The 21,242-nt window shown below is 35.1% G+C and overlaps 3 protein-coding genes across 12 annotated transcripts in view; 1 reads left to right on the forward strand and 2 right to left on the reverse strand.

Moving 5' to 3' along the window:
* Nucleotides 1-6,074, reverse strand: part of LOC100741134 (serine/threonine-protein phosphatase 4 regulatory subunit 1) — a 158,280-nt gene extending 152,206 nt beyond the window's left edge. Inside the window, exon 1 of the mRNA XM_012382885.3 lies at nucleotides 5,920-6,074. The gene's annotated coding sequence lies outside the window, so the exon portion shown is untranslated. The remainder of the gene's footprint in view (nucleotides 1-5,919) is intronic.
* A 905-nt stretch (nucleotides 6,075-6,979) lies between these two features.
* LOC100743181 (RING finger and SPRY domain-containing protein 1) lies at nucleotides 6,980-10,611 on the reverse strand. Of its 3 annotated transcripts, XR_001102122.3 has the most exons (13): nucleotides 10,273-10,610; nucleotides 10,022-10,201; nucleotides 9,592-9,917; nucleotides 9,294-9,459; nucleotides 9,022-9,204; nucleotides 8,885-8,951; nucleotides 8,658-8,798; nucleotides 8,417-8,532; nucleotides 8,193-8,336; nucleotides 7,885-8,102; nucleotides 7,559-7,819; nucleotides 7,309-7,477; nucleotides 6,980-7,228 (listed from the first exon to the last, which is right to left on the reverse strand). XR_001102122.3 is itself a non-coding variant. In XM_033319623.1 (12 exons), the coding sequence occupies exons 3-12, from the start codon at nucleotides 9,804-9,806 to the stop codon at nucleotides 7,390-7,392; spliced, it is 1,599 nt and encodes a 532-aa protein (XP_033175514.1). In that variant the 5' UTR covers nucleotides 9,807-9,934; nucleotides 10,022-10,201; nucleotides 10,273-10,611; the 3' UTR covers nucleotides 6,992-7,389. The 3 variants fall into 3 exon arrangements, 2 of the variants coding, with proteins under 2 accessions (XP_033175514.1, XP_003487760.1); XM_033319623.1 differs by having other exon boundaries at nucleotides 6,992-7,477; nucleotides 9,592-9,934; nucleotides 10,273-10,611; XM_003487712.4 differs by having other exon boundaries at nucleotides 6,992-7,477.
* A 516-nt stretch (nucleotides 10,612-11,127) lies between these two features.
* Nucleotides 11,128-21,242, forward strand: part of LOC100743303 (E3 ubiquitin-protein ligase MYCBP2) — a 265,639-nt gene continuing 255,524 nt past the window's right edge. For 6 of the 8 annotated variants that reach the window (XM_012382821.3, XM_033319619.1, XM_012382824.3 and 3 more), the window contains exons 1-30: nucleotides 11,129-11,607; nucleotides 12,130-12,193; nucleotides 12,274-12,510; nucleotides 12,575-12,728; nucleotides 12,824-13,026; nucleotides 13,103-13,420; nucleotides 13,500-13,667; nucleotides 13,752-13,970; nucleotides 14,049-14,250; nucleotides 14,328-14,720; nucleotides 14,852-15,020; nucleotides 15,075-15,157; nucleotides 15,232-15,363; nucleotides 15,451-15,648; nucleotides 15,729-15,925; nucleotides 16,003-16,255; nucleotides 16,333-16,776; nucleotides 16,850-16,977; nucleotides 17,048-17,274; nucleotides 17,355-17,535; nucleotides 17,597-17,783; nucleotides 17,848-17,982; nucleotides 18,056-18,198; nucleotides 18,266-18,901; nucleotides 18,979-19,246; nucleotides 19,316-19,602; nucleotides 19,681-20,006; nucleotides 20,099-20,199; nucleotides 20,275-20,484; nucleotides 20,635-20,779. In XM_012382821.3, coding sequence (XP_012238244.1) covers nucleotides 11,513-11,607; nucleotides 12,130-12,193; nucleotides 12,274-12,510; nucleotides 12,575-12,728; nucleotides 12,824-13,026; nucleotides 13,103-13,420; nucleotides 13,500-13,667; nucleotides 13,752-13,970; nucleotides 14,049-14,250; nucleotides 14,328-14,720; nucleotides 14,852-15,020; nucleotides 15,075-15,157; nucleotides 15,232-15,363; nucleotides 15,451-15,648; nucleotides 15,729-15,925; nucleotides 16,003-16,255; nucleotides 16,333-16,776; nucleotides 16,850-16,977; nucleotides 17,048-17,274; nucleotides 17,355-17,535; nucleotides 17,597-17,783; nucleotides 17,848-17,982; nucleotides 18,056-18,198; nucleotides 18,266-18,901; nucleotides 18,979-19,246; nucleotides 19,316-19,602; nucleotides 19,681-20,006; nucleotides 20,099-20,199; nucleotides 20,275-20,484; nucleotides 20,635-20,779 — 6,503 coding nt within the window. In that variant the 5' untranslated portion in view covers nucleotides 11,129-11,512. Of the gene's footprint in view, nucleotides 11,608-12,129; nucleotides 12,194-12,273; nucleotides 12,511-12,574; nucleotides 12,729-12,823; nucleotides 13,027-13,102; nucleotides 13,421-13,499; nucleotides 13,668-13,751; nucleotides 13,971-14,048; nucleotides 14,251-14,327; nucleotides 14,721-14,851; nucleotides 15,021-15,074; nucleotides 15,158-15,231; nucleotides 15,364-15,450; nucleotides 15,649-15,728; nucleotides 15,926-16,002; nucleotides 16,256-16,332; nucleotides 16,777-16,849; nucleotides 16,978-17,047; nucleotides 17,275-17,354; nucleotides 17,536-17,596; nucleotides 17,784-17,847; nucleotides 17,983-18,055; nucleotides 18,199-18,265; nucleotides 18,902-18,978; nucleotides 19,247-19,315; nucleotides 19,603-19,680; nucleotides 20,007-20,098; nucleotides 20,200-20,274; nucleotides 20,485-20,634; nucleotides 20,780-21,242 lie in introns of all 8 variants that reach the window. The other 2 variants (XM_033319618.1, XM_012382826.3) reach the window with 2 other exon arrangements.

Below are 21,242 nucleotides of genomic sequence, written 5' to 3' on the forward strand. Positions count from 1 at the left end.
GCAACCGCCACCGCGTCCGGCGTCGTCGTCGTCGTCGTCGTCGTCGTCGTCACTGCTGCCGTCTATTTGCACTAACGCATTTGGTCTTTTATCATCACCTTAATCGTTACGAAAAGAAAACGTCATTACGATTAAGAAAAATCATGCTCGTCGAACGAAGCTAACCTTGAACGATAGTCTACTCGCAATAATTAAACTCGATCACACTGACGATCAAACGTCTGCTTGTCTGAAGATATATTACCCTCAGAATCGATCGCGACGTAACGAAGATTCTATGATATTTTCAGAAATATCGTGAAAGTGGAAAGGCATGAATTAGGACGAGAGAAAGAAAATACGTTGAGGAATCGTCGCGGCACAAAGATTCCTAGCCTCTTGTACGATCCTACGGCCATTTTTTCACGGAATCGTCGAGCCGGAATATCGCGGTCCGGGCGTGTTTCCCTCTCGACAGGGCGCGGCTGATTCTCGATCGTGCTTCCTCCGCGACGGCAGGATGTAAAGGAAACGAAGACGCCTCGGTGAGAGGGGCTGAGGGGCTGTCGAGGGGAAGAGATGACGTGGGTGGAGGCAGTGGCCTGTGGAGGAAGGCAGAAGGGGGTGCTTTTATCATTCGTATCGCGGGCCTATTTTGGAGCCCGAAGCCTTTTGCCTCTTAGGAGGTCTACTCTCGGTTCTCTAGAACGTGATAGACGCGAGAAAGAGACAGGAAGGCTTAGTGTAGCCACGTATGGGGATGTAAAAGACAGAGAGAAAGAAATTCAGGGAGGTGGCGGGGAACGGGCAACGGAGAAGAAGGAGCCTCCACTGCTTGCCGGCGGAGACGAGGGAGGTCTGGATGGTATTCGAGGAATGTCATGTAATAATCGGGCCGCCATTCGAGCGTCCGTTCTGACGACAGGAGGCGCCACCGCTCGGCTCGGTTTCACTCGTCTTGCTCGTCGCATCCGCCGGAACAGGGGGTGAATTTGCACAGCCTTAGACTAGGCGGATCACGAACATTTTCAGATTAGATCGTCCTGTCAAAAAATTCTTCGATAATAGTAAATTACATCTAGGTACTTGGATGTACTCGACGCTTCCTAATTTATGATATTGGTAATTTCGATCAATGTATTATACGGGGTGTTTCGATATTCGTTGAACAGTCGCTGAATAACGAATGAACTTTTCGATCGTTAAATCGCCCTGTGAAAAGAATTCATCGATAATAATTAGAATCACGTAGTTTGGACGTGCTCGATATTTCCTAGTTAACCAAACTACCGATACGCTTTGAGGGATGTTTCAACGTTTTATGTTAGACATTATAATAATAGAGAAGAGAAGATGCACGTGTAGTTTTAAGTAAGCGGTTTACGCGTAGTGGTAAGGGGCCTTAAAAACGTGTATATTACCGTATTTATCCTAAACGTGTATTTATCCTAATCAAGCAACCTTATCGTTCGGTAAAGTGTCTGAAGGTATCCTTAAACAACGTGCAAGTCAAATACGATCCGTTTCAACGAATTATCTGCCAACAATCCATAACTGCAGATAAACGGAGGGTAAACGTCGACGATTAAACGAGGCAACCGATATGGTGCAAGAGTAAATACGGTTACGATCGCTAACGAGATACAGTATCTTCTCGGATAAAAAGGACAAAAATTTATGCCCCTCCGTGACCTTTGACTACCCCTCTCGACCGAGAAAAAGGGAAGCCTATCCTGTGCACGGTCGAGACACACGGGCAGGTCGCCGCCACCGGAGGAGACACATATCGTTGGTTGCATCCGGTCTCGAGATTCGATTCACGCGAGTCGAGAATGTGCTCTCGTAGCCTCGAATGTGAATTTAATAAAGAGAATAAATCATTTTAATGTAACGCGGCGGCACGACGCTACGGAACGAAGGGGTGACGAGGCTAAGGGGGTAGAGAAATTCAACGTTAGAGTGGGGAAAAGATAGAGTGAAAGAGGGAAAGAGACAGAATCAGGGAGAAAAAAACCGGTATTTTTGCGTCGAGCACGGAGGGGTGCATTTCGTTGCGATTATAAAAGCTGGGCAACCCCCGGTGTGTCTAGACGACGTGGCCTCCTATCAAAAACAGACCACCGAACTGAAAAGGCTGAAAGGGCAAGGAACTCTTCACAATGCCAAGAAATTAAAGTTTCTCTGTATATCCACCTATATTCGTCCTATGGCTCTCCCCTTCCTTCCTTTTTTTTTTTATCCGTTTCCTATCCTCTTCGTCCGATGTCTACGTCGTACCGGTACAGGGAGAAAAGAAAAAAGAAAGGAAAAAGAAAAGAGAGAAAGAGATCACTTTGCCGATAAACGCAAACACAGAATGGGGAGCAACGTACGCGCCAGTTAAATAGACTGCTCTCTTTCTTCGCGGCAAATGTTTCGCAAGGATTCGCTGAACTCTTGTACCTGTTGGAGTTCGATCGATCTCGTTGCGTCTATGGTTATGATCGGTCATCCTGTATATACCTTCTACGAGAAGCTTTAGACAAGCTGTAAATCGTTTGGAAAGGTTGCATTCATTTCTACGAGTTTAATCCTCGATTAGTATCGGATGGTAAGTTACCTATACGAGTTTAGATTAAGTCAATTAATTTCAGTCTACTTTATTTAATTCCTGTTTTATGTTTTACGTGATAGAGGTCAATAGTATCTACATATAAGTACCGTATGTAACGTACCATAATGCAGAATAGAAGAAAATGAAAATCGAATACTCCGAAATTAATTAACCTAACTCGATTCAGACATAAATTATTTATGCAGTCACTTATGATCTAAAGATACCGGTTAAAAGTGAAAAAAAAATTTCAATGAGATCGCAAAGTACACTTTCCATCAATTCGACCGTTACACATTACTTATGTACTAAAATTCAAAGGTGTTTCGTAGTTGGTAAATAATTTCGAAGCAACTCGTAAACGCGATGATGTATCATAGCAGGAATGAAAAGAGGGATTCATTGATACCCGAGAAACGTCCGACTCGCTAGCTGTCACAGCCAGTCACCGAATCATTTGCATAATCGCGACTGATTACTATCGCTCGTCGTGGTTCCCGTACGTAGTCATCGCCATATGTCAGACTTTGAAAAATTCGGCGAACGTGTTTCGTTCGATCGTGTCGGAACGATGCACGTCGAACGCCGGGAACCATTGTTATCGACGCTCGGAAATAAGTCAAGGCACCGACGAAAGACAAGATAGACCTGACATGCTATGCTTTTTCATGTCCTACGATTTGGGGGGTTAGGTGAGTCCCTTACCCTTTTCGTGCAACATGCGACATTATCGATTCAATATAGAATAAAAGAAGAACGCTAGTAGTGGTAACAATTAAAACTAAATTTTCCTATGAAATTACAGATACGTATATAATTCTATGATATAGATCATTGGATGTAAATATGATTTCGACGAATTCCATTATAATTAATAGTCTATTCGAACACCTTTTTTTTATTGAACCGCAGATGAATAACAAAATGAAAATGATGAAAATAAATGAATCGAATAATAACAACTTGAAATGATTGTTACATTTTACTGCGTTTCGTGCTACTGTTAAATATGTTTAGTTAAGAAAAAAACCATCCATAGAAAGGAGAAAATATTGATATGATCAATATATAAGATAAAGTTCTAAACGTTACTCTGAGTTACAATCTCTGTGAGATCAGAGCGTATGTTCAATATTAATACATTTAAACCAGAAGATACTATATAGAAACAAGGTAGAAATTTGTCTGATACAAGTAACCTACCACAGCCAGCTGTTATCAATTGCGGGACAGATTTCCCTTTAAGAATGTAACAAATGAAAATCTTTTCCTAACTATTGATTTTATCGTCTTCGACGTTTGAGTTGAACATAATTACTATGTTCGCCGTAGTAAATTGTAGAGGGCGTAAGAAATACTGATTTTTTTCGAGGTCGGTATTTCAGAGCATGAGATGCGGAATCCCATAAGATGTCATGTCTATTCTTTCCTTCGTCGATGGTCAAAGTTAATCCGACGTCATTCGGGGAAAACAGTTTTCGAGGAAACGTGAATCGGACAAAATTGACTAAAACGAGATGGGCGACACGCGAAAGTCATACAAAAATTCTACGTGCGCTAAGTTGATGATCGAACGAACGCTCAAGTCGGAAGTATGAATCAGGAAGCGGTGTGTCACGTGCTACTGTTGCACGTCACCAAATAGGATACACGAGTCATGAATCGCAAAGGATTACTCACGTAAAAAAACTTGCGCGAGGTTAAATCGATAAACACTTACTATAACGATTTCTCAGGATCCTAGATGAATCGTTAAATGATCCCCGAATATGAATCATTATATGAATGAAATAAGACGAATTATTTAATTAGGTTCGTGACTAACACCGCGAGATCGAGGAGAAAAAACCGAACAAATTTCATGAATCGTTCAAATTGATAGAATAGTTCATTGATAGGAATTCGTGTGACAGTCTCATGATCGATGCGATCTCGGATCGGGTCGTTGCCTCGAGGATCGAAGGGCACAGCCTTAAATATTTTTCTATCTAGTCGCGCTTGGAAATATAAGCGAGCCAAGCTGATAAACGACCTCTGGAATGTTTGATAAAGTCGATTAGAACCAACTACGAGTTAGTCAGCAGCAACAGTTGGTGAGAATGGTTGTATGCATGGGAACGAGGAGGAAAAAGAAAGAAAGGTGGATGCCCTATATGTATACGTAGAGCGCCGACATTATCGGCCCAGAGGGTCCAGCAGACTCCGATAAGGATTTACGCATCGTACGCTTCGTAACGTATCTAAAATCCACGCACGACGTGTATCGTCGATAAATCGATTATTGATCGAGCCTGCAAAACGCTATAAATTTCGATTATATATTTCGATCATGTGCTTACAATTAGAAGTTTGAAAATCCTACACGAAAAGTTCTATTGAAAGTTAATAATGTGGTTCGGTTTTGTATGCGACAGATGGCACTAGTAAATACATGGAAGTCGAAAGATCAGTAACCCCGATAGGCGAATAACCGCGCATTAACTCTGTTTACTTGAACCCTCCAGGATACTTTTATTCCATTCAATTTAATCGGTTTTTAAAAAAACCATTAGATGAATACGAAAGAAATTACACGTATCGATATCATAGGCATAAAACTACAAAACTGTGACGTTATAAAAAATTTTAATTTATTTTTAACCCATATCGATGTACCTAAATAAACATTTTTTTATTACAGACATTAACGATGTAAAGAATCGCATCATTTCGGGCATTCTTATATCTATTCATAAAGTACAATCAAAATAAACCCTGTTAGGAATTGGTAGGACAATGTGTGTACTCATTAACTGTCGTAGCATGTCGTCAGTTGAGAGTAACGATCGCAATATATAAAAATTGGAGAAACGGTGAAAAATGTACGATGTTTCGAGCGGATCGTGAAAGGAGCGAAAATGAATAGGAACAATACATGAGGACGCAAAGCGACCGCGTGCCCTTTTTCTGTTTTCTTCTTTTTTCAGCCTGCGGTCGAGGTAAACACAGCGCGGCACGTTTCGTGGCGCCCCCTAACCGATAAAACGCCATCGAGGCACTCTCATGACTTGGTCGCGCATGTGAGAATCACGGCGTGACATACGGGTTACAGTCGTAACTGAAACGTGACACCCGTTCAAAGGTGTCTGAATCGTGTTGTTATGCGTGGTAATGAAGTTTTCAAGCCCGGTCAACCCGAAAATTATGCAAGATAAAATGTACTTAGACGGGCATGGATTTACGACCACGCCACCGCCATGCACGCCAGACACTGGCATGCTTCGATGGTGGGGCCACCGTGCCGAATACTCGACCCTTTCCGCGAACATTTACGATCATCAAAAATGTATTTCCGTGTCAGTACTCACCTTCGTCAGAATCGTCTAGGTTCTCTTTCTGGATGTAGGATATATCTGAAACCCACAAACACCACGGGTTAGCTGAAAATCCCTCGTATTTTTGGGCAGCTTCGTTCGATCCACAGGCACTCACTCACCCGCCATCTTGTAACAAACTGCAACGCGTCCCCGTGGCCACGCGCTTAACTATTCCAAATCGAGAGATCGTTTCTTGACATTCTTCGTGGACATATCGATATTGCCAATTTTAATTCTGATTTCAACGGTTCTTTCAATTTGAAAAATTGCTATAACATCTTATTTAAAAGTAGTTACTTCGAAGTGTTGAATGAATCAAATCGATGGCAAATCTTCGGCGTTCGGCGATATTGCCAAGTAATTAACTTGATATTTATTACAATCTACAAATTTTAAGTAGGATATTCATATATGTAAAGACATGTGTATATACAGCGTGATATGTAAACTTTTATTTCCAAAATTTTTAATTTCTTTTATGATATTAACCGAAAATTGCACAATTATATTGATTATTATATGAATAATTATTGCAAAGCAATAATTGCAGTTAATAAATAAAAAATATATAAAAGAGACACGTCACTTATATATATTTAATATACAAATGACAGTGAATTATCTTAAACAATAGGGAAGATGATGAATAAAAATCGGCAGAACTTATAGAAAACTTTTGCAAAGTTATACATATGATAACATTTTATATCTTCACAAGAATATAATATAAGCTTATGCAATATATATAATATGTTCTTTCCATATATGCTACAAGATAATATTTTACATTTTTTTAAAATCAATCTTACATTACAGCGCAAATTCAGTTACTTGCTTGTCAGTTTTGACAAGTAATAGATGATACAGACTTTCATAATATAACACAAGAGAACTTTATGTTCATAGACAAAATAGTGTCTACATATTTGTGAACCAGTCACAAACATTAAATTGGAAATGTACAACATTGGTAGCAATTCAGATGTAAATTGCAATTTCATCTCTTTTTCTAATGTGTATAGAGTAAAAAAAATATTTAAATTTTTATCTCGCTATTTTACTGTAAACATCTAATTAGACGTAAGATGTTCTTAGGTAAAACCTAGGGAAAGTAATTTGCACAGCCGGTAGATATAAAATGATATTCTTCTGTAACTTGAATTTGTAATATGATAATTTGTATGTTATATCTACATATATGAATGTAACATTCAGAATGACATATCTTAGAGAAGCGATATACTTAAATACAATTTTTCTTTCTGTGATTGATTTGTAGTCCTTCTCTTGATTTAAAATACTGTATTGTAAGAAAAGAAATGTATAAAACATTATAACTATATTTAATATATGATACACATGACATGCAGTTGTGGTTACCTCGCGGAAGTTCCTGAGAATCATACAATATGAGAAAGATAGTGGAAGAGTATTAAAAAATGCCGGTACGCTCGTGTGGTGTCATGTGTTATCGGTGACTACTTCTTCAATTGTAGCTCTGCACATTGGACACTCTATCAGTTGATTCGAACACGTTTGGCAGAATCCTCTGAAATAGTATTCGTTTTTACGTTTCATGTTAATATCATGAAAAAAGGATTAAGATACGTGAAAGAATTATATAGGACACCTGTGATTGCAAGGTAGCAATCTTACTGAAGCTCTTTGGTCAAAACACAATGTACATGAATCCTCTCTAACACTAAGTTTCCTCAATTGATCTAGATATATGTGTCTAGGAAGCACAACCTTATCTTCAGGCTTCAAAGTAGCGTGGTCGTTAAATTTCTGATAATCGCGATCAGTAGGAGGATATTTAAAGGGCACATTCCCAAAATTAAAAAGACATTGTTGGAACGACATAAAACTGGCTGCTGCAAAAAATCCTGACCTAAAATATTTAGAATGACCATTAATAAGAATGTTTTATTCAGATGAGAGAGAGAGAATACATACCGTACTGTTTTGAAAACTTGAACAGACGGTCTTAGTCGCACACCATTTATAGAAAATATTATTTCTAATTTGTTCAAGTCCAATAAACAACCTAAAATGTCACCAGCTTTCCAACAAGGTCTATCAGGATATCTTTCACAGTCTGCGTTATACCAAATTAATCGGCGACAACCATCGTAAGACACAGAATATTCGTCATCACCTATACCATAGCCTTCCTACAATAATAAAATAAAATAAAATAAAATATGCAAAAATAATCTATACATCGTAATCGTCCATGTTACGATAAGGATGTAAAAACTTGCGTGATTTAAAAACGTGCTATCTTTTGTAGCCCATCCAATTTGCATTACACCTGTAGTTATAACAAGTGTTTCATAGTACCAGATTCCTGAGTCTACTTGAAATGTACATCTCACACTTTCAAATGAATATGCATCACACCGAGCCTAAAAATACAATAAAAAGAATAACAGGAAGCCTTACGATATGTAAATATTACCCAATATATTATATTTCCAAAACTTACTTCCAAACCGTTAGGCGATATTTTCAGGTACTCGCTTACATCCTTTGTGTTTAACATTACGTTGATACCAGTTGTATCCACTGAATCGTGAGAATACTTTCTACCTTCCATAACAACTATAATAATGAAAATATATGGAAATATATAAAAATATATAAAAAATAGAATAATGAAAATTCCATTGCTATTCATGTGTATCACGTATGCTTTAATATTTTATATTACACACTTTAATACTTACGTAAATTGTCCAAACACCATCGCGCACAAAAACCTACTTGACGACGTATATAATGAGTTTCTGTTGCCCATTTTTCCAATTCTAGCAATGGATTTGGCTTTTCTGCCATTAAACGTTTCTTTATAGTTATTTTATTCTCACCTAGTGAAGTAAAAACATTATGATTTATTAAATGTAAGTTAATAAAAATATCGCTATTTGTACAAATTACTGGAATTAATACTCACTAGTTTGGGCAAATTTTTCCAAGGCTATTAATGCATATAACACTACATAAGGATCAATATCTTCTTTCTAAAATAACATACAAATCATGAATGAAATTTTTCAAACAAATTATATGCATATAATTAATTATACTTACAATGTTTGAAATAAGATAATCCAAAGTTTCATCAGATAATATAGCAATGCTACTTGGGCCAGCTAACTTTTCTGCTATACAACCCAATACCACGCAGATGTTACGTTGTTGAGTTGCACTAGTCTGTACATTTCCAAATTTTTGAGATAATTGAAACATGTGTGACAACCGTAGAACCAATTCCTAAAAAGTTAGAAGACCTATAGCACAGGTTATACATCACATATAGCACATTATACATCAACAAGTAACATATAAAAGTAAAATTATACCTTTGATGGTAATGGACAATCATCCAATAGAAGTGTGATAACTGAAGGACCTAATGGATTATGCATAGGAATAACGTTAACCATTGAACTTACAACTTGTATCCACCCATCTTCTTTATCAGCAATAGCATGTAATTTTGACATTGCAGGTGGTGGCTCTTGTTCACTGAATATGCATAAAAATAAATTAATTATTAATTAATAAATCTAATAACAGCCTTATACTTACATATAAGCTATAATACTCATTAGAGTATAATTACATAAGGTAACTTACTTTATAGTATGTAACACTTACTTATCAACAAGGAAACCAATTACTCCAAGAGTTTCAAGTACCAATTTATCAATGTTAGCTGAAGTTGGAAATTTAAAAGTTGTAGTGCTCATATCACCAGATGCAACTGTGCCAACACTTGATTCTGGTAATATGGTATTTTCAGTCTCCGCATGATTTTGTCTATTATATGTTTCAAGTTCTTCTGGTGTATCTTTACAGAGGCAATTACCCATTCCCACACGTTTATAATGATACTTTTAAAGATATTCTATCACATGTATTTTCTAAGTAATATTTACACAATCAAGTGACCTGTGTACTATTAACTGCTGTATCCAATGTAACTAAAAGTAATTCTTTTCTAAAATAACAATATTTATAACATATGTTTACAGATGTGTAAACATTAAATTTTTTTACAAATACAAAGCTTTGTCATGATACATACTAAAAATATATCACATGAATCACGTTCCTTCATTACAATTAACTAAAATTTTTGTTTACTTTCTTGTAATTTTTTCTTGTCATTTTTTTAAATATACAGATAAATGCAGTTCCAATCAAGATATGTAACAAGCAAAAATCAGTCTACAATTATAGTTATATATTTGCTAAAATAATCTGCCTATAAATAAAAAAATATTAACGATAATTTTTCAAATAATTTATCGAGTTATATGTGTAAATATTACATACGTGCTTGAGGGCTGTCATTTGGTTATGTTGTTATCGGAATAGAAAGAAGTTATACAATCCTTCAGCAATTTTCCTTGATTATCCGTTTATAAAATAATTTATAAAATCACATTCATCTTGCTTCTTTTCCAATAAAATATAGATTTATACGTAATTGCACTCTAAATCGTGTCCGTTAGGTTATGTCCTCAATAATCTTCAAAACAGTATTCTCAGCATAACAGGATACGCATACTACACTATACTTTACGTGAGGTGATCAATTCTAAATCATATATGAGATAAGACTTCTACGTCAGTATATCTTTTTAACGCTAACTTAATTAAGTTTACGTACGATAAAACATTTATCTATATGTTAATTATTTTCTTATAATGAAAAAATATATGAACGTGGAAATCCTTATATAATACAATTTTATACAACACAAAATTTTGGATGTAACATATACAACATTAACTAAATAACGTATACATTTTATAAATATATAATATTCCAGAATTAATGTTAACAACACTTATATATAGATTTTTCATATATAACGACATGCCTTTTATGCTCTAATAACGAAATCAAATTTAATAATTATATTCTTATTCATATAACCGAAAGTCATATTATTTCATAAAATAAAATTTTTAAATAGAAAGTCGTTATCTTTTAAAGACACTCCTTATTTCACAAAGTCATATAAACAACAAATATAAATACAAATACAAATATAAACAATGAATATATAAAAGTTATGGCATGTATTGTTTTATGTTTACATATAATACAGTTGTGTGAAGTTCGTTATATTTGTAAATATCCTAATAACTGTAGAATTCAGCCAATAAAACGCTTTATAAAACTACAGTTATGAAAGGAAGGTTATTTGAAAAGTAGCCGCCATATCGACTGGTAATCTGCTTTAAAGTGATAATATATATCGAAGAGTCGAAGTCGCAAAGCAGTCGCGGTCCGTCTGGTACTTTTAAGACGAATTTCTTAACATACATCAGAAGCGAATCTTTCGCCGTTTTCGAATATTACAAAAATAATATGCCATTAAATTATTTAATATATGTGAATTTAAAATCGTAGGTCAAATAAATAAATACTTTGTTAGAAATTGTCGAATGGCCTTTTTTATAAATCGTGCGATGCGATCACATGGGAAAGGCGAGAGAATGTCAACGATCAATAGTATTACGAAAATGAATTGGTGATTTGGACGTTGAAAATTTTGTGTACAACATGGTGTCCGGGGATCACGAAAGATTGCTGCCTGAACCGGAGAATTACGTGAAATGTTTTTATGATTTGTTCAAAAGTATTGCTGAAGCACAGAGGTGCGAATTGCGTATAACCTCCTTTCACCTTTGTTTACTTGACGCTTTTGGCGGTGACTTCATCTGTCATCTATCAAACTCAATAATTCCAACAAAATTTCTGATAATTCTATTCCTGTTGTCTTTAAATATGTCATACAATGTTATCGCACTACGAAATTATATCATGATTTTCGTAGATGTTTAAAATAACCTAAAATTGTTTGTTTATTAAAGCTGTATGTTAGGTTATCAGTTTGACAGTTCTCAGATGAAGTAAATGACTTAATTTATAAATTAATTTGTGATTGGTATTTTGAATTATTATCCATTGTTAATTATCTATCTAATCTAACATGATAATATGCAAAAACTTATACTCATAGTCATTCATTAAAAAGAATAAACATATAATATATTTTCTTGTTTGTTTTTACAATACTTAATACTTTATAAATGCAAATGCTTTCCTTATAAAAAACTGTTAATAATATATTATTTATAAAGCGTTTTATGTATTACATCATATATTTTATTTTTTAGAAATAAGGAAGAATGGAAAAAATGTAAAAAAAATAAATCTGTACGTAGAAGGGATAAAAAGAAGGTATTATTAACTTTCTCTTATGTTTGTATTTTCTTTTTTTTCCTTTTGTAACAAGTTACTTGTACCTTCAATGTTTACAGATTGACTTAAGTGGTGATTTAAATTACAATAATCCACCAGAAATAGAATTATCCTGCAATGCTTCTGCATTTGCTGTATTTGCTAGCGTCAGGAGTGCTATTTTGGAGAGGCATACTAAAACAAATGAAGTTTGTAGCGTATCAAATTATAATCGTCCACCCTCGCCAGAATATTGTGAAACTACTGATACTGAGAGTGATGATGAGGAAAGAATATCAATACAGAGCTTACCAAAGGTAACCATCAGAGTTATAGATTATGTACATTGGAAGAATTATATACGAGTTCAAATATGTTTAGATTGTAGGTATTGGTTTACGAAGTGTTTTTACATTGATGAGAGAAAGTAGAACAATTGAACCTGCTTTGTGTACAAAAGCACTGTCAGCATTGTTGGATGTATTACAAGGACAACTTCCTGAAGGCCTTAAATCCGAACCAGATGATGTTATTGGTAATATACAAAAGTCAACATTTACACATACAAATTTATTGCTTCATTATGAACTTTATTCATTTATGAACTTCATATTAAATTTTTTTTCATAGATCCACTTTTTGATCTATTATTGGATCTTGCAACTTCACACGGCCCAGAATCAGCAGCTGCCAATGATGGCAGTCATTTGACCGCAGTCGCTTGTGCATGTTTATTGAGTCTTGTGGTTGTTAGAGGAGATACTGGTCGTTTATTGGCAGCAATAGCAGCTTTACTCATGTGTCCAAGAGCATTAGCAGTTCAAAATATTCAAGTAAATCCTTTTCCAAATTCGTAATACTATAGAATATTTTTCTAAATTTTTAGAGATTGTAATTTATATGTTGTAGATGCCATGTGTATTAACATCCTTGCAAAGAAGTGTACAAGCTGTTTTACTTGGAAAACTTGTACGGCCAGACTGGATTACATATGGAGTTCCTAAGTGTGCTGAGATTTATACTTCTACGCTTAAGTTACCAAATGAGATAAATAATATAATACTAAATGGACGAAGTTTTGTGAGCGATGGAAAGTACCTGTATCTGCATACATGTAGAGGATTATTGAAGATTGGTAGTGGTCATGGAGGAACTATTTGGGGTCATATATATGTTCATAAAGCAGACTTTTATCCAACAGAAACGGGTTGGCTTGGTTATGCCAATGTTAGTTTAATTAAGTATTAATTTTTTATGCATAATTATATCTATAAAAAATATTCTTCTAACAATTAATTTATTTTAGAACACACTGTATTTTAAATATACACCGAGAAAACAGAGCGAGTTATTAATTATTGATGCAGAAACTCTTTCAGTTACGGAGATTGCTGTTTTAGAGGGTCGTGATTGGTCATCCTCTGTTATGTTTTCTGATGGTGAATGTTTAGGAATGATAACTGCTGGAAAAGATGTTAGTTTCTGCTTTTGAATTAGTGTTTCTAAAATGTATATTAACTAAAAAAGAATATAAATTTTATGTTTTACGTTTTAACAGGATGGTTTTGTAGTCAGAACAATAAATACATTAAGTAATCCAGTAACAGTCGCATCAGAATTGCCGTTAAAATTGGCAAGAAAATGTGTAGATGTTTTTGGATACGCTGCTTTTGATGAAGAACAAACCACTCATACATTAAATCCAGGCTGTGATGATGAAATAGCTACTGTTACTGCAGGAAAAGAATTTGCATTACTAAAAACTGTATCTGGAAAAGTAAGCAACATGATGTTTTTTAATATGTCAAAAATTATATAGAGACGTGAAATATACATATTATATTGCATATTAAAGGTTCTATATAGTGGAAAAGGAACTTCCCTTGGTATGAAAAGTAATACAAGGCCTAACAGATGGATAGAACTAACACTTGTAAGGGGACAGAGGTTTGTAAATTTTGCAGCTGGTCATGATGGTCAACATGTGGTGATGGTTATGGAAGATGGTTCAGTTTTATTTGCTGGGACTGCTAGGCGCGGAGAAGACGGTGATAATAGTAAATATATTATTAGTTTATGACGTGAAATTGATAATATGCTTTGGCATATATTTTCATATATCTTTTATTTTTAGACAAAGTTAGACGACAACCTAAGCCAGTTAAACCAAAAAAGATATCAAAAGTAGAAGGGCAGTTTATTGTGGATGCAGCCTGTAATAATGGATCAACTGCATTAGTTACAAGGGAGGGTTCCTTGCTGATGTTTGGCAAAGATACATTGCATAGTGACCCGGCTTCAGGAATAGTTACTGATCTCAGAGATGTTTGTGTTGTTCATGTTTCATTAGGCAAAGCTCACGCTGCAGCATTAACTAACAAAGGACATTTGTACACATTTGGAATTAACAATAAAGGACAATGTGGTAGAGATTTTAATACAGTTCATAGTTCTATAAATAAAGATGTCTCCTCAGTTGCTGTAGAAATAGGTACAGCAGAGGATGAACTTTTAGTAACTGAAGAGGGTAATTATATGTAACTGTTATAGAATTATTAAGAAGTTATATAATATATATATATACAACGTAGAAATTATATATTTCTAATGTTCCTTAATAACATATAAAAGGAAATTAATACTCTCATATTTGTTTAGATGCTGCTATGGAACCTACTGAAGACTGGGAAGAAACAAAAGGAATGTGTCCACCAGGATTACATCAATGGAGGCATCGTGTTTGCATGGTTTGCACAGTATGCCGAGAATGCACTGGCTACAGTATATCATGTTTAAGCAGTATACGTCCAGATCGAAATCCAGGCCAGTACGTATAGTAAATTATACATATAGTATAAGAAATTAAAGTTTATATTTTCAGGGAATGTGGATGTGGTGAAGGGGATAGTGGATGCGCGGAATGTGGGTGCTGTCGCACTTGTGCAAGGAAAGGTTGTACCAATGGTAAAAATTTGATCTGAAATTAATAAACTAATATTAATCAAACATTTAAAAAAATTATTTATATCACATTGTAGGTAGATCAAGTTCAAATTTTAGAGAATATTTACAAAGATGCTTAGGAGAAATAAAGCAAAAACAGAGAACGAAAGCAGGCCCGAGTACTGCGAAGTATGGATTGAAGATAAAAGGTCCGAATAATGAAAGATGTCTGTATAAAATAGATGTAGTGGATATATTTTAAAATTAAGTAGAATTATTATGGTTAATATAACAATAAATTTTATGCAAAGTAGCTGGGCCAAGTGTGATTCAAAAAATTGCTGGAAAAGTGGCATTAGGATTAGGTACTAATTTAACAAATGAGGAAGGTATTAGCGGAAGTGACATTGAACGCGGTGATGCTACAAGAATTGCTAGTATATCACCAGCTAGAGTTCCTATACCTAGTGAAAGTCCTGTGGTTCAAGTATCATGTGGCTTACATCATACAGGTAATGCTTCAAAATGTATATTAAGTTCTTTTAGTAAATTTATAGAATGAAGTTTAACCATTATATTGTGTTACATACAGTGGTACTCTTACAAAATGGAGAAGTTTATACATTTGGTAGTAACATATATGGTCAGTTAGGTGTAGGAGATTTGGTAGCACATGCTGGTCCAGTTCATGTTAAGCTACCAGGGATTGCAACACAAGTTGCTGCTGGTAGCAATCACACCGTTGTACTTACATCAAAGGGGGAAGTGTTTACATTTGGAGCTTATCAAGTTTGTATTGAGAACCATGTTATTCATGATAACAAAAAAAAGCAGTGCAATATACATATATATTTTTTTTTACATAGAAAGGACAATTGGGCATAAATTGGTGGAATGGACAAAATGAACTCTCAAATTCTCCTCCGCAAGTTAGCCGTCGTTCTGATAGAACACAGCCCCGACATTGTTATCCTAATGTAGTTCCAAATATTGGTCCACAATGGGGTAGAAGAGCAACATGGATTGGTGCAAGTGGAGATCAAACTTATGTCAAAATTGATGAAATAAATTCTATTAGTTTAACAAGGAGTACTGTTATGGCAAATAAAAATTGCATAAGTATGTCCTCTTTCGTAAATTATATTTCCATCATTATTACATTGCCAAATGCATCTAATTATAAAAACTTGTTTCAGTTTTAATTCCACATCAAACTGATCATGCAAATTCTTTCAAATGTTTAGTTATAAGCAAAAGAGATGGTACTTGTAACAGTTACAGTGGACCAGATCAAGTTGATTTCAATAATTGTGCGACGTGTTTAGATCCTTTGTATAATGTGATTTGGACTTTTAATCCTATAAATAGTGAAATAAGTTTATATAATATTATATCAACAGAAGCTAGAACAATTCCTGGATTGGAAGAATCCATTTTGAATCCAGGTTTGGCATTACCGGTAGTTTCAAACTGTTTTGTAACACGTTCTCAGGCTGCAATGCATTTATTGGGTTGTTTGGATACTCTTACACAAGCACAAGATGAAAATTTGTCTATAGTAGAAGAAGATGAATGTAACCAATCAGCACACGGAAAACCGTGTAGTCGTGAAGATTTTGTTACAGTTAATAGATTTGAAAGTGAGTATAAAAAAGATGAAAAAAGATAAATATTTTTTAATATTTATTTAGTATATATCCTGGGCATCTTTAGGCCATGGTGGTGGTTGGGGGTATTCTGCACATTCCATCGAGGCTATTAGATTTATGTCTGACACTGATATCATGGTAGGAGGATACGGATTGTTTGGAGGTCGAGGAGAATATATGGCAAAAATAAAAGTACTAATATTATAGTCTCTTAATACATTATGAGATATTATGCCAAGAGTTATATTAAAAATCATTTTAGATCTTTGATATTGGATTGGATGGAGGAGATCAAGAAAATGATGGCGAGCTTCTGGCAGAATCTGAGGAAATACCATATGAATGTGGACCGAGACAGAAATATTCTATTTTATTTTATGAACCAGTTCCTGTAATAGCAAATAGATGGTACGTTGCGTGGGCTAAAATTAGCGGCCCTTCTAGCGATTGTGGTTCTGGTGGTCAAGGAATGGTCACAACAGAAGATCAGTTAGTAAAAACAACCTTTTTACTCCAAAGAATGTAAATTTATGATGAATATTACGTTTTTTAATTGTTTCTTCCACTAGAGTTATGTTTTATTTTAAATCTTCGAAGAGATCCAATAATGGATCCGATGTAAATGCTGGTCAAATTCCACAATTATTGTATCGAATTGTTACACCCGATAATCCAACTTCTAATAGGCAAAGAGATCGAATCGAACCCGTTTATGTCTTAAAAAGAGATTTCAGCAGAACAGTCACTAAAGTACGTATCTAGTTCTAATATTAAATGCAGAGTAATGTAAATAAAGGTGTTCCTTTTTTAGGAATGTTTCCAATCATTAATATCTCTCCTTCAGTGGAGCTGGAATACATTAAAAGCAACATTAAATGATACCGTGGCTCATGCCGCTTCATTTCACGCGCTCCTTGAAGTGGAACGTTTAGTTTACATTAGTAAAGCTAGTTTACGGTTACTTAGAACCTACACCAATGAGATTTATCCTAATCAAGGTATGTAATGAATTTTATATCAAATTCTTAAGTATTATTTTTAAATAATGTTAATGGCTTGTAGTGGGAAAGAAAACTCCAGCTGAATCAGTACGACTAGCAGAATGTATTGGTGAAGTACGTGCATTGTTACATCAAATTTTATCCGATACTGTACCATTAAATACGAAAAGCAAAGGAAAGACGCGACTAAGTAAAAGTAAGTTTACGTGCAATAGAATTTTTTATTTTAAATATTGTTTTTCATTTTTATAATGAAATAATTTGTATAGGTTCTAGTGCCATAAATAGTAAGATGACAAATAGTATATTAGACGAATGTCACAGAACATTCGTAGCCTGTTATCATGCATTTTATCCGACAGCGTCTTTGAAGTGGACATCTTTATGCGACCTACTATCAGAAATTGACAGAGTATGTATATATTTCGCAATTTTATGAATTAAAGGGTATTTATTATATAATTTACGGTATTTTACAGGAGGAAGGGCAATCCACAAAAGATCGATTGTTATCGGCTGTTTTAGCAGCACTGTGCAATCCTACTATTCGTCTTCGATGTACATTCCCAATTCTAAATAACATCATGGATAGCAGTGATAGTATAAAACGGCAACTTAATCTATCCGACAATATGAGCTTACTAATGATAAATTCAATCGAAAGTCATCAATACCCAATTTTAGTCGAACAAATTAGTTATAAATCTCAAGTGGAAAATTCTGGCAAAGAAACTTTAAACTGGTCATTTCGTGATGTTCTTGATAGACTGTTAGATTTGACTCTAGTTCCTGTGAAAAAAAGTCTTTGTAGAAAAAAGACACAATCACTGCCAGGACTGGTACTTCATTGTTGCTATTTGTTAGCGCGAGTGATCGCTGAATTAGCGGCACAATCTAGTGGGAACGAGGATGAACTTCAAGCAGCCTGCGGCAGACTTATATATACTACACCTTCAAGATTTACCCGAGTAAATCAAACAAGATCGTGGAATACCGGTAATGGCTCTCCAGATGCAATTTGTTTTTCAGTCGACAGACCTGGTATCGTTATCGCTGGAGTGGGTATTTATGGAGGTATTGGAATGTATGACTATGAATTAGAACTACTTGATGATGTGAGTATTATCTTAAACTCTCGTATAAAACTAATTGTTTTATTGTCGTAAACATTATCGTACCGTACATGTTGTAGCAAAATAACACAGGCAATGATCCATCTCACACTCAACGTTGGAGTAGTTTGGATTTTACACGAGGATCTTTTGGACCAGATGATTCTGTTAATGATATAGTAGAGTTAAAATTTGATAAACCTGTACCCATTAAGGAAAATGTAAAGTACGCTATTAGACTGAGGAATCGTGGAGGTCGTACAAGTAATGGCGATGCTGGTTTAAGCGTCGTTAAAGGACCTGATGGAACTACGTTTACCTTCACGGCTTGCTCCTTAAGCTTCAATGGTATATTGTTATACGTAAAACATATTGTGTTTCTTTAAATAGGAATAATAACATATATTATCTTTGTAGGTACAACACAGACCAGAGGTCAAATACCGCACATACTTTATCATTCAAATCCCCAAGACTCTGACGGTCAGCATACAAGTAAAGCAATGGCTGAGGCACAAGCAAGGAAATGTGCTCTTGCTATGACAGCTACGATTATTCAAAGATCAAACGAAATTTTTACGTTAGCGAGGGAAAGGGCGGAAGAAATGGTAGCTACTGAAGTTCTTGGAAATGCGACATTTGTGACAACTCTTCTACCATTGGTTATGGCACATATAAGTCCTCTGATTACATCGGACCCTAGGGTAAGACTAACAGTCTTGTATTTTTTTTAATTATTATTATTTTCCGTTCCAGTTTTAACAAATTATTTTTTTTTATAGAGTGGTGTACAAATTCTTACTTTAATTCAAGAAATGTTACCCCATGTTGCGGCACTTAACTTGCTGTCTGCAATGGGATCGTCTGAAATATCCCAAGAAAGCGAAGCTCAATCTCATGCTTCCACACCCATTACTTCTAGTCATCATTATACTTGGCTGGAAAGCGATCATCCTTATAAACCTGCTACCGTGTCTCACTATAGGGTCACCTTCCCAGAAACGGTCAAGTGGTTAACCATTGAATTCACACCAGAATGTGGCACAGCTCAACCAGAAGATTACTTACAATTGTATATTCCAAACATAATCTCTCCTTCTCTTATGGGGTAAGCATAATTACTTCATATCGTCCACAAGTTTCACAGCGAAAAACACTTACGTAATATCATCTATTTTGTGGATATATATATATTTTTAGGATAGGCACATCGACAGAAGATGTACCCCTACATTGGCCTGTATTGCATAAATTGAGTAATATACCAAGTCAATGGCCTCAAAACGCGATCGTATTACCAGGTAAGCGATCGTTTTGCAGAATAATTTCAGTTGCATGCTTATTATCGATATCAATCGATTTATTTATTATTTCAGGAAATGAAGTTATGTTTTCGTTGGAAACCGCTTCTGATTACATGAGGAACGACAGAGCAATTACATACGGATTCAAATGTCTGGTTATTGGATACGACTGGATAACATCGGGAAATGGTTTGAAAAACTTGGAAATTGAATTATCATTTCTTGGTGGTGCCTGTGCCGCGAGTCTCATGAAGAGAAATCTTCTGTTACCGCCCGTGTCTCGTATGTATTACTTATCTTAATCGTAATAATATTTCTTTCATATAATTCAGAGAATTAACGTTTCTTTCCGTCATACATACGTAGTTTGAAGTATACAATCGTATTTGACAATTGTTTCGTTACTTAATGAATTTGACTGTACCTTTTCAGACGAAGAAGTGGAAGAGGATTTGGAACTCATGCAAGAAACTGCAAAGAGGATTTTCTCCGTACATTCAACGTTACTTGGACGAGGATTCGCTCTAGCTTCACCTCCTACGGTCTCCCAGGCGCTCGACGGTGTGCTTCCATTCAGGTAAGTGCTGAATCATAACGCTTCATTTTATGCAACCAGTCGCTAAAGAACTGACGTTAAAAAGGAGTAATGCATTTATTGGTAACATAATGTCGTTCACATAATACTATCAAGTAAAACGAGTAAAGGAGATACGAATAAAATCCTTCGTTGTTAATATAATAGAAAATGTTTGTTTATCGTGTTACTTCCTTTTCCGTGTCAGTTCTATCGAAACGTTCAACTAGAACTGCGTGTCAAACAGCGAATCGACTGATGGATTCATAAAAAATGAATCGCCTCCGTTGAGTTCCGGTTATAATTGCTTTATTGAAACGCAGCTTATGAATCGGTGCTATTCTATTACGGAAAAATTAATCGACATGGTAGCATTCATGTTCGCACGCGAGCAACTGAAAATAACCGATGATCGATTCAATGACGATATATCGTAAATTTTTTCATAAACACGTTACGTGAATTC

Source organism: Bombus impatiens, unplaced genomic scaffold (assembly GCF_000188095.3).
Source record: "Bombus impatiens unplaced genomic scaffold, BIMP_2.2 scf_0197, whole genome shotgun sequence".
In the NCBI taxonomy this organism is placed as follows: Eukaryota; Metazoa; Arthropoda; class Insecta; order Hymenoptera; family Apidae; genus Bombus; species Bombus impatiens.